The sequence below is a fragment of the Gorilla gorilla genome, chromosome 9 (assembly GCF_029281585.2).
Source record: "Gorilla gorilla gorilla isolate KB3781 chromosome 9, NHGRI_mGorGor1-v2.1_pri, whole genome shotgun sequence".
Taxonomy (NCBI): Eukaryota; Metazoa; Chordata; class Mammalia; order Primates; family Hominidae; genus Gorilla; species Gorilla gorilla.
Genome location: NC_073233.2, coordinates 125,031,744 through 125,044,443, shown reverse-complemented (window position 1 = coordinate 125,044,443; position 12,700 = coordinate 125,031,744). Strand labels below are relative to the sequence as shown.

Below are 12,700 nucleotides of genomic sequence, written 5' to 3'. Positions count from 1 at the left end.
TGAGGCTGCAATTTTCTTTCAGGTTGCAGGTAAACTGCTCTGCAGGCAGCCTAAGTGTTCTTTGAAAATCACTGAAAATATGTGACATCTCACTGTTTGTATCACTCTCAGGTCAGACCTTAGGTCTTCAGACATTCTGTATCACTTCTAAAAGTTTCCAAGTTCCTATCACTGTCATCGAGAATAACTTGGTCTGCTCTTTTCAAATTCTGGAAACAGGACACAATGACATTACATAGGAAAATGTCTCGTTTTCCTCTTTGAATCTATCTTTTGCTTTTTCAGAAAAGGGTGAGTTGGTAATGATGGCTGATTAGGAGCTGGGTGAAGGGTCTATCTCTCTGCCTTTGTCTTGCATTACAGGGGCTCTGAGAATTCCACGCCCAAGCCACTCCTCTGAGTCTTCTTCAGGACAGGAACACAACACTTATAGGCCTGTATTTTGTTTTTTTTGTGAGAGGAGTTTTCACTGTGTTGCCCAGGCTGGAGTGCAATGGCACGATCTCTCGACTCACTGCAACCTTTGCCTCCTGGGTTCAAGCAATTCTTGTGCATTAGCCTCCCAAGTAGCTGGGATTACAGGCATGCACCACCAAGTCTGGCTATTTTTAAAGATTTTTGGTAGATACAGGGTTTTGCCATGTTGGCCAGGCTGGTCTCGAACTCCTGGCCTCAAGTGATCCACTTACCTCATCCTCCCCAAGTGCTGGGATTACAGGTGTGAGCCACTTGTGCCTGGCCAGGCCTATATTCTTTTTTATTCTTTTTTTTTTTTTTTGAGATGGAGTCTTGCTCTGTTGCCAGGCTGGAGTGCAGTGGCACGATCTCGGCTCACTGCAACCTCTGCCTCCTGGGTTCAAGCGATTCTCCTGCCTCAGCCTCCCGAGTAGCTGGGATTACAGGCATGTGCCACCATGCCCGGCTAATTTTTTTTGTATTTTTAGTAGAGGCGGGGTTTCACCATGTTGGCCAGGATGGTTGCGATCTCTTGACCTTGTGATCCGCCCGCCTCGGCCTCCCAAGGTGCTGGGATTACAGGTGTGGCCTCAAGGGCCAGAAATACTTCTACACAATAAGCCATGATTCTCTTCTTGGTGCTATTTACAAGTGAAGCCATCGCAGGCACTTCATTCAGTCTTACTGTCTTGTTGTCTTTATTCATATGCTTCTGCTACCTGCTCTGTCCTGCTTTCAAGACCTCTCAAAATACTCTTCTTCCCTTGGTCGAAACTGAGCCCAGTCACCCTGAACTTAATGGAGAGACCACTTTTCCTGCTGGCTCCTACCTTGACAGGGATTATAATACAATGGGGAAGATCCTAGGTTCCAGAGGTAGGTTGCCTGGGTTTTAATCCCAGTTCTGTCACTTTCTAGCTCTATGACTTTGGCCAATTCCCCTAATCCCTATGTGCCTCATTTTCCTTATCTGCAAAACAGAGATATAATACAAACCATCTAATTAGGTTGTTGTGAAGATTAAGTGAGTTCCCTTAGGTACACTGTTTAGCATAACGTGTGGCAGATTGCTATTTACTCTGAGTTTCTCTCAGAACCGAACTCAGTTCTTGGTACTCAATAAATCCTTATTAAACGTAAACATCTAAACTATTTTCCTTTTTGCCTGATGATCTCCTTTGATTACTCCCTTCTCTAATTTTCTATATTCTTTGTGCCAAAGAGGACTATTCTTCAAAGAGATCTCCAGCAAGTCTCTACCAAAGTCTCAATCAGAAACACCATCTAGTGACCTCAATCTATACAGGAAGAGCGTAAGTGACATAACACACAGCACACAGCATATGTTCTGGTCATTATTGAGGGACAAGAGTCATCTGCTTCTTCTCTGTGGAAATTAGAACAATGCTGCGTTTTCTAGGTCCTTCCCAGAGTTGTTTTTGTTTTTGTCACTCTTGAGAGAGTAGCAAAAGTTCTGATATTTGATGTTCGAATTACCTCCATTAGCGGAGGACACTCTGTGATCATACAGTCATCAGTAAGAATGGTTTCAGTGCTGCTCCTGCAGCTTCCACAGTGAAAGATTTTTTTATTTGCTTTACTAGCCAGCTAAGGTTTCTGTTGAGACACCCAGGGAGATGGTAAAACTGCAGCTGTAGCTGGGCACGGTGGCTCGCGCCTGTAATCCCAGCACTTTGGGAGGCTGAGGCTGGGGGATCACGAGGTCAGGAGTTCGAGACCAGTCTAGCCAACATATTGAAACCCCGTCTCTACTAAAAATACAAAATTAGCCGGGCATGGTGGTGTGCGCCTGTAGTCTCAGCTACTCGGGAGGCTGAGGCAGGAGAATGGCTTGAACCTGGGAGGTGGAGGTTGTGGTGAGCTGAGATTGCACCACTGCACTGCAGCCAGGGTGACAGAGTGAGACTCTGTCTCAAAAAAAAAAAAAAAAAAAAAAAACCAAAAACTGCAGCTGTGAAGCCCAGCACCAAAGTTATAGTCCCTGCTAGAGGCAGCTGAGAGCCATGAAGTGATAGGAGAGGCAGGTCACACCCCATCATTTATCTGGGATGGAATGAGCTCAGCTGATGAAAGGGCTTAACCAATGCAAGAAGCCAAGGCCCACTTCATTCTTATCTTTATTTGCTAATAAGGGAGCCAATTAGTGTAAATTGTGTTGGCAGTTTGGAACAGCTACCAGGGAATTGATCCAAGACCATTGTGGGATGACCCCTCTGTCCCATCTTAAGTCCCAGCCATTACTCATGGTTGGATAGGGAATTGGAGCACCAGGAAGTGTTCTTTGGTCAGCGAGTAAACACGAGTTCTCCTTCCACACATTTACAGTGCCCTGGGTGTCAGTTTTTAATACTGTGCATGCAGTGACCTGACAATACAGTTCTACCATTGAGAGAGACATAGATATGGATGGATCAGGACTAGTCCAAAGGAATACATTTTAACGTTGGAATATTCACAATCTTCCCTCCTTTCCACCCAGCCTGCCAAAGACTATTTTGTTGACAGTCTGATTTCCTACCTGCAACCCTCACCTAAAGCAGCTAAGTTAATCTATTTAATAAAGGGAAGGGGAGAGAGGAGGAGGAAGCCTGGGAGCTATGAAGGATGCAGGTAATAGGCAAGGGAAGAAAAAGAGATATGAAATTGCTGGAGTTATTAACTTGATGACCCTCAATGTCCTCGGAGAGTCACTAGGAAGGATGGAATTTTTATTATTTACTTACTTATTTTGCTTAACCGACTGTTGTTTAAACACGACGTGGTTCATTGGACAATGCGCACCACTGCTTCATCAGGGTTATACAAGCAACAGAAATAGTATGTAGGCACTCTGACAGACATCCCTGTAGAATTGTTCAGAGATGGGGGTGGTAGGAAGGAAAATGACGTACCTTCTTTGGCTGTCACCCACCCAGTGACTGGAATGCCTGTTTGGACTGGCTTGTCCGCCCTTGAACACGCAAATCCTAGTTTCCCCATTCTCCTATATTCGGTGACAATTAGGTTGACTGTGCAGGGTGAGCTGGATTTTGTAAGAGGAAGGAATTTTACCGAAGAATTCCCCTGCGTTGTTACCAACTTGGTTACAGTTGCTTAAAGAGTGTAGCTATTCCTGCATTTGTGGCCTCAAGGGCTAAAGTGGGACAACGCTGGTATTTTTGGTGATGAGGAAACACTTTTTTTTTGTTAAGGGAGGTTGGGTGATCGTTGAACTGGGACAGAGGTCACAGTAGAGGTCACATTGGCGATTCGAGCGGCGGTGGGGGGTTGGCTTTGGGTCGGGCATCCTGCGCCCCCCACTCGGGAAAGGTGGCGGAGGCTTCGAGGTTGGGGGCCCATCGGAGGTTCCCACCGCCAGCTCCCGGAGGGGGGCACCCGGGAGCCAGCGCCTCAGGAACCGGGGCCCACGCGGGAAGGTCGAGCCCGCCGGTGAGGTCACGGTTGCCATGGCTCCGGGCAGTGACGCGCGTCGGCACGTGACCCGCGGTTGCCATGGAGCCGGGCGCCGGGCGGCGAAGGCGCCCCGCCTCCCCGAGTGACGTCCGCGCCCCCCCCCTTTCCCGCCCCCCCTTGCCCCCTCCCCCGAGCCGGCTCCCCGCGGCCCCGGAGGTTTCACTGCACAACAAGATGGCGGCGGCGGCGGCGAGCGGAGCTGGCGGGGCTGCCGGGGCCGGGACGGGGGGAGCCGGGCCCGCGGGCCGCCTGCTGCCTCCGCCCGCGCCGGGGTCCCCAGCCGCCCCCGCTGCCGTGTCCCCTGCGGCCGGCCAGCCGCGTCCCCCAGCCCCGGCCTCCCGCGGACCCATGCCCGCCCGTATCGGCTACTACGAGATCGACCGCACCATCGGCAAGGGCAACTTCGCGGTGGTCAAGCGGGCCACGCACCTCGTCACCAAGGCCAAGGTACCGGCGCAGGGGCCAGGCGGCCGTCGGAGCGTGGCGGGGCCGGGAGAGGTCCGCGCCCCCAGCCGGGGGGTCGGGGCGGCGAGCGCGGCGCGTGTTGGGAGCATTGGGGGCCGGGAGGCGGGAGGGAGCCTGCCGCGGCGGGGCGGGCGCGGAGCTAGGGACACCTGGGACTCGAGACGGCGGAACTCCAAGCAGGGGGCCGAGGGCACAGAGCACCGGCGCCCAGGAGCCGGGCGCGGGGAGGGGTCCTCGGGGCTGAGGGCAGGCGGGTAAAGGGGATGATTGGAAAGAAGGGGTCGGAACTCCCCGAGGGCCGGGAGACTGTAAGCCCAGAAGACTCTGGAACCAGCAGCTAGGGAATCATAAGGGAATGAGGGCAGGGGCATATAAAATGTGGACCCGGAGGATGGGGAAAAACAAGGGTGAAGTGGCAGACCCGGGCTTGTAAGGGGACCCAGGACGGCTGGGGCACGGACTGGGAATGTGCACGTCTGCAGGGCGCTGGGAGGTCCCAGGATCCTGGTGCCTTAAGACAGAGACAGGAATCCGCATTTGATCATCTAAGACTGATAGATGGTGCGAAGGGGATCCCGAGGAGACACGATTAGTGGAGGAGGCAATGAGGAAAATGGGGAAATAAGGGGGAAATTGCTTTGCTTGTCCACAGGAAGGGGCCCAGGGAATGGGGGAGTGAGGTGGGGGTGGGGGGTGTCCCAGGTTTATGATGGCACTAGGTAGTCAGGGGTTAAACAATTTGGGAGAGCTGATTGCTGGTTATTTTTAGTTGTTGGAGGGTCGGGAATTGTGGGCTTTGTAGAACCCAGGGTGGGCTTTTACTGGTTGGGGGGAAGCTTGTGATTGAAGAACCCAGACACCGGGAGATTACACTCATCGAGCCCTTAGTTCTCAAAGGGATTTGAGGCGCTATAGGAGTGAAATTGGCCAAGGTCAATTAGGAAGCTATATATGTATGCACGTAAAATTCTTTCTTTGAGGAAATATGGTAGCACTTTCCTGTAGCCTTCGTTGGGAGTACTGGAATCTAAGACATCAGGAGGAATCTTGGTTTTGGTGGAACCCGCAAAGCCCATTTTTACTCTAAAATTTTCTTTGCTCAATATCTTACTTGAATGAATACTTTTAATGTAGTCATTCATTATGTTTAGAACTGCAGCTTGTGTTTTCCCTCAACCTGAGGAATGAAGAACCCTTACAGCTGCTGCCGCCTCCTACCAAAGCCACATCAGTTCCCCTCACCTCCTCAGCCTAGCCTCTGGTTGTCATGACCTACCTTGTTTTTGCTTTTATGGCAGTGGCTTGTTTTCTGAAGCCAGTGACTTATCTAGGCCTTCTCTCCTGATCACTTGCAACCTGAAGTTCCTTCCCCACCATCGTTCTGCCTGAGGCTACAAGGGGCCCTTCTTACCAGGGTGTCAGGGTGGGTGGCTGTGGCGAATTGATTGGTCAGTTTCACTTCCTCTGGAGGGCCCTCTTCAGCCTTTTTGTCCGTTTTTATCACAGGGCCTCTAGTCTGCAGGTCAGAGCTGAATGAGATACCAAAGTCCAGGGCTCCCTCAGACCCTGAGGGGCAGTCGGGGGAAGTCGGTTGAGCCAAGACTTTGGTGTGCTCCTCACTTGCCATCCCAGCCCCTCACCGTGTTTCCAGTCTAGTTGACTATTAGCCAAGGCAAACTTACATTTACAAACAATATGCCTTGTTCCTTGTTTTGCTATTTCTTTCCTTTTTTTCTGCCTGTTTTCTGTGTAATCACTTTGTGCTCCTGTGGTTATTTTGCTCTGACCTCTGGGGGATAGTCTCCATGAACTTAATTGGTTGCCTGGTTTATGGTTTCATGATTTAAAGAATTTTGAATCTTCCAGCCCTTGGATACATCAAAATATTGATAAAATCTGTTACAGACAGGGTTGAATGTTTTCGTAAATGTAATTGCAAACAGTTGATTCTTCGCTTTAATATAAAAGAGATATTTCTATCTTCAGTAGTCAGCAAAGCCAGTGCCTAATTATGGCTGGTCTGCCCGCTTTCTAATTTTCATGTGTGTGTATGTGTGCGTGCGTGTGTTTTTCATAGTTTTTCTCTGAGACCTTGGTATCCTTTAGGACTGCAGCATTTTAAACACTGGCTTGTTTACAAACGGGTGTCACTGTTTATGTTGGTTTTTATCTTTGATCATTTGTGGTATGCAGTTGTGCAATTCCTATGTATGGAAATATTCAAAGTCTTGAATGAGACTGAAATGGCTTGGACAATGAGTTGCATGTGTGAAGGAGCCACACCAGCATTCATTTGTGTTTCTGTAGCAGTGTGCAATTTCCTAGTTACAGTTACAAGTGCTATATCTTTTGCTGCTTAAATTACTCTGACTACATGAGTGAAGCTTAATTCACAAGGAGTTGTCATGTGCTCTGGGTGAACCAGGAGCATATTTTGGCCTGCTCCATGCTTCTCTGAATCCACTTTGGAAGGGGTTCTCAAATGCTGACAGCTTAGATGTGCCTAACAGCTGTCGACATACAGTACGATCGCCTATTAAGGTTATGGTTTGGTTATATAACGGTGGTGAAGGTGCATAGGTACTAGAAGTTGCCGAAGCTGCTGCTTCAGTTAACTCAGGTTAATTTTTTTTCTCCCCATGCACTGCAGCCTTTATCTTACTTCTGCAGAGGGGTCATTTGGAAACAGAGAGTTATTTTTTTCCCCCATCTGTTTCCAGAATGTATCATTTGTTGTTTTGTCTTTTAGAGGTGTGTGATTTTTTTTTCCCCTTGTAGGAAATGGTCTGGGTTTTCTTATAACCATATATAACAGTCAGACAGAGGTAATTCAGATGATACTTGTGTTGGCTGAAGGAGGTTAGGTAATAGGTATTTTCTGAACATCAGAAATAATTATGATCCCCCTCCTTTTTTTTTTTTTTTTTTTAAACACACATGACCCATTCCAAGAACTAAGAGACTAAAGGAAACCTCATTTATTGAGTAGGGTACTGCACTCCATCCAATACTGCGTGGTTAAGCTGGCCCTTTCCCAAATTCTGTTAACTCTCAAACCGTCTAGAGTGGGATCCTGGGATGAATAAAATCAGTAGAGAAAAGTGAAGCTTTTCCTATTTGGTTGTTGGTTACTTTTGCAGCACGGCATTCATGAGCTCAGACTTCATATTGGTAGCACTGCAGTGCTTAGAGTGGCACTGCAGAACAGTTACCAGGAGAGAATGTTCAGCTGTGACATACTTTGGTTAGTAGCTCACCCTGGCTGTCTTTGTCCTACCTGCTTTGATTTCCTTTTCTTTGGAAGAGCCTTACTTAGCCTGAGGTTCTCTGGCTCTGTTTTTTTTTGGTAGGAAACTATAAAGTATTAAAGATATTTTTAAAAAAGAATGTTTTCTGCTCTCAGATTGCAGGTAGTCTGTTGCCTGTGCCTAATTATACCTTCACTAGTTGGATGATTGGGAACAAAGAGTAGATAGATTTTGTATGCATTTTTTTTCCTTTTTTAAAATATTGGGGCAGGGTCTTCCTCTGTCATCCAGGCTAGAGTGCAGTGACACTGTCAGAGTTCACTGTAACCTCCAACTCCCAGGCTCAAGAGATCCTCCTGCCTCAGCTTCCTAAGTAGCTGGGACTACAGGCTTATACCACCACACCAGGTTAATTTTTAAATTTTTTTTGTAGAGATGGGGTCTCATTATGTTGCCCAGGCTGGTCTTGAACTTCTGGACTCAAGTGATCCTCCTGCTTCAGCCTCCCAAAGTGCTGGGATTACAGGCATGAGTCTGTAACCCAAATGCTTTGCCCATATGCATTTTTTAAAGTATGCATGACTATAAAAGCCTTTGGCCAAATACGTTTAAACTATATTTCAACAAATATATATCACTTGCCTGTTACTGGTTTGTGGTAAGAGTTCCAGCTTTGGATAAAGCAACCTGAGTTTGAATCTTTTGCTGCTTAATAGTTGGATATTTTTAGGCTGTGAGAAGTTATTTAACTTCTGTGTGCTTGGGTTTCCTCATCTGTAAAGTGGGATGACAGTAGTACTTACCTCACAAGTTTAGGTGTTATGAAGATTAAAGAAGATAGTGTATGTAAAGCTGTTAGAGCAGCATGGTGCCCTAATAGCATGACGTAAATATTACCATCATCATCATCGTTATCAGGTGTTTTAGTAACGTAATAATATTATGGACATAATAATAGTCCTCCTTTTTTTGCTTCTCACCCCTTGGGCACGATTCATGAATGCATATGCCATTAGTTTTGTGTAGGTAGATGCCATCCTGACGATAGACTTTCATGGTAAAAAAAAGTTTGCTACTATTGCAGGTGCCACTTTGAGATAGTTGGATTTAATTTGTATAGGGTACAGGCTGGCTAATCTCATGAAATCGGCATTTTAAAACATAAATTTTCATTAGTTAAACTTTTTTTTTTTTTTTTTTTTAAATAGCAATGCGACTTATCTAATGAAAACTGTGACCAACACTGGCTTTTGCTTTGGGCTGCCTTGAATTTTCAGTGTGTTTTGTGTAACAAATTTTTGTTATGTTGATGATGGAACAGAGTTGAGTGCAGTCTTTTCTCCAGAGGTCCACTTAAATTAGGTTTAAGTGAAATGTTTTTTTTTTTTTTTTTTGAGACGGAGTCTCGCTCTGTCGCCCAGGCTGGACTGCAGTGGCGCGATCTCGGCTCACTGCAAGCTCCGCCTCCTGGGTTCACGCCATTCTCCTGCCTCAGCCTCCCGAGTAGCTGGGACTACAGGCGCCCGCCACCACGCCCGGCTAATTTTTTAGTATTTTTAGTAGAGACGGGGTTTCACCGTGTTAGCCAGGATGGTCTCGATCTCCTGACCTAAGTGAAATGTTTAAGAAATGTTCCTGCAAGCCTAAGGACACATTTGCCCTTGCGTGCACAGGCAAAGGCCTTAGACGGCCAAGGTCAGAATTCTTAACTTTAAATATTACACAGAGAAGACATTTTGCCCTATGACCCCTTTCCAAATATTGACTAGCCAGACACATCGGTGTGGTTTAGTGCAAACTCATTTCCATGAGGAGAACAAGTTAAAGTGGGCTAAAAGCATTATTTTCACCTCTAAAGAAGAGTTTAACGAAGCACATGAGATGATGCTTTCACCCATTAGAAAACTGAAAACAAGATTCATTTGGTAAGTAGGAGAGAATTATGTCAAAAAGAAATTGAAAGCAAAATTTACATTAGATACATTTGAGGAAGATAGCCCCATCCCTAGACAATCTAGAAGTGACTATTGAAAGATGATTATGTTCAGTTTGATACAGTGGTAATGGGGTTGCTAAACGTTTTTGAAATTTTGTAAAGAGCTAAGACTGATTGAGACTAGTCTCTCCAGAGTCAAAATACCAGTATTCCACTTTCTACATCAAAGATGTTTATTTTAACATTTTGACTTTGGTGCCAGCTCCCTAGAAAGTCATAGATCTTGCTCAAGCCAGAGGTGCCCAGACTAGTTATTTCTGTGCCAGAAGTGCTGTTTTCATTTTTCAGGCTTCAGTCTGGCTAATGTTTTCTAGTTCATCGCATAAAAGAGAACAAAATGGATGCTTTGAAAAGAAAAAGAAATGCTTTCTACTCACCAGAGCCACTGTAACTGTAAAACAACACCTAAGACATCTGCATAGAGATGGAACCTTTCCCTTAATCATTTATTCATTCAACACATTTATTGAATGAAAATTTTTTGTCAGGTTCCATTCTAGGGTCTGGAGTGCACCAATGAACAAGGGAGACAAAAAACATCTGCCTTTCTGGAGCTTTCTAGTAGAAGGAGACAGACAAGGGACATGTAAAAAAATTAAAATTTTCATATAGGAATGAATACCAGGAAGAAAATAAATGGACTAGAGAATCCCTGGGGAGGGCTGCTGCCTCAGATAGAGTGGTCAGGGAAGACCTTTCTTTCCAAGATGATGATATTTGAGCTGAGACCTGAGTGATGAGAAAAAGCCAACCTGGGAAGATTTGGAAGACAGAAGATTCCTTACAGAAGGAATGGCATGTGCAAAGGCCATGGGGCAGAAGTGAGCTTGGTTTGGTCAAAGATTAGACACAAGGTCATGATGCCATGGTACCTTAGCGAACAAGTGGAAGGATGGGAAAAGATGAGGCCAGACATGTAGGAGGGGCCAGATCATCTGGGTCTTATGGCCATTTTGTGGAATTGGGTGTGACACGGGGGTGACATCAGAGAGTATCAAGCAGAACACTAATATCACCTAATTTATGTTTTTAAAATGTGGCTGGATATGGTGGCTCATGCTTGTAATTCCAGTGCTTTGTGGGGGGATGAGGCAGGAGGATCACTTGAGGCCAGGAGTTCAAGACCAGCCTGGGCAACATAGTGAGATCCCATCTCTACAAACAATTTAAAAATTAGCTGGGTGTGGTGGTGCGCACCTGTAGCCTCAACTACTTGGGAGGTGGAGGTGGGAGGATCACTTGATCCTGGGAGTCTGAGGCTGCGGTGAACTATGGTCACGCCACTGTATCCCAGCCTGGGTGACAGAGTGAAACCCTGTCTCAGGAAAACGAACCAAGACAAAAACAGCAACTCATGCTGGTTATTTTATGGTTAAGAGCAAGAATCCTTTTCTGATGCATTTCTTGGCACAAGGGAGGAGTTCAGTTTTAACAACTTACATTCTTTCTCACTGTAAAGGAATATTGACATAAATTGCACATAAATTAAGCATGATCAACTAACAAGTATTTGTTGATTTATTGGGCATGAAAAAGACCTTAGAGAGGTTCTATTCTAGTTCTGTCTTTTCCAGAGTCTGGAAAGACAGACTTAACAGAATTTATAATCTCAGGTTTTGCCTGGCGTGGTGGCTCACGCCTGTAATTCCAGCACTTTGGGAGGCTGAGGCAGGTGGATCACCTGAGGTCAGGAGTTTGAGACCAGCCTGGCTAACATGGCGAAACCCTGTTTTTACTAAAAATACAAAAAATTAGCCAGGCGTGGTGGTACATGCCTGTAATCCCAGCTACTTGGGAGGCTGAGGCAGGAGAATTGCTTGAACCCAGGAGGCGGAGGTTGCAGTGAGCCGAGATTGTGCCGTTGCACTCCAGCCTGGGCAACAAGAGTGAAACTCCGTCTCAAAAAAAAAAAAAAAAAAAAAAAAAAAGAAAAGAAAAACCTCAGGGTTTTACGGACTTTTAAAGTCATTTAGACCAATTATCCATTAGATTCATGGCTCATCTCTCTCCTCACTCCCATTTTCCCGGCGTCTTATAGCTAGTTAGTGGGGGAGCTGGAGTTAGAATCCAGTTATCACTACTCCTACTTAATTCTACCCTGACTTCTCTAATCACAGAAAACAGTGCCCTTGCCTTCTGAGCACTTGCTTTTTTACTGGGGAAGCGAGATACACCTATACCAATTAAAGTCTAAGATATTTATCCTTTCTATAAGACAAACCAAAAGCGAGATGTCATGATGAGAGGAAACATTTCCGAGTAGAGAGGAAGAGTAAATATTCCAACCCTGTATTTCACCTGTCCTTTGGCATTATACCACCCTGTCACCTTTGCCACTAACCTTTAGTACCCTATGGGTCCACTGCTTTGCCTTTAAATCTGCTAGTCAGATGCCCCTTGGCATGACTGAGATATGAAGAAAATAAAAAGGGAAAGAAGTAAACACAGCATGCAATGACCATAAAAGTAGTCTGCCTTACGTAGTTTTCTCATGTCATTATATCTAGCTAACTCCTAGGGAATATTGGTAATTATACATTTGTTCTGCTGGGCTGGTCTGATCTACCTTTGAGGATATGTTTCTTAGATGGGCTCCTCACTTACTAAATGACTAACACTTTCCAGGGATGGTGACATCTTATAACTCATTAAGAGAACTGGTCATCTAGATACATACCTTGATGACACAGGTGAGGGTCAAGAGAACCACTTATATCAAAGGTTCCTCTTGTTTTGTTTTGTTTTTTTTCATTATCCTAAGTAAACACAAGAAGGAATTCTTCTTAATATAGTTCTAGTTTCTGGTCTGTGGGCTATGGCTGTTCTCCAGATGAATGATCTCACCTATCAGGTAGGTGAGTCCCTGGTTCCTCCTAATAGCGAGTAGCTTGGTCCCTTTCTGGGATAATAATACAGTCATACAGTCCCGTGGATGAATGATAACATCAAGAGGGTGAAAATTATACACATTCAAATGGGCTTTTATCCTAATCTAATAAAACATTGCTAAATAAATGGCGTAGGCAGTGTCCTTGAGAAGTCTCAACAGTCTTGAATGAAT

General features: G+C 45.7%; 1 protein-coding gene across 12 annotated transcripts in view; it reads left to right on the top strand.

Annotated features, from left to right (window-relative positions):
• The first annotated feature begins 4,072 nt into the window (after positions 1–4,072).
• Positions 4,073–12,700, top strand: part of SIK3 (SIK family kinase 3) — a 263,876-nt gene continuing 255,248 nt past the window's right edge. For 6 of the 12 annotated variants that reach the window (XR_008669505.2, XR_008669506.2, XR_008669502.2 and 3 more), the window contains exon 1: positions 4,074–4,377. Coding sequence is in view for 4 of the 12 variants with exons in the window: in XM_019036698.4 (XP_018892243.2) it covers positions 4,105–4,377 (273 nt within the window). In the remaining 8 variants the exon portion in view is untranslated. Of the gene's footprint in view, positions 4,378–12,700 lie in introns of all 12 variants that reach the window. The other 6 variants (XR_008669499.2, XR_008669500.2, XR_008669501.2 and 3 more) reach the window with 2 other exon arrangements.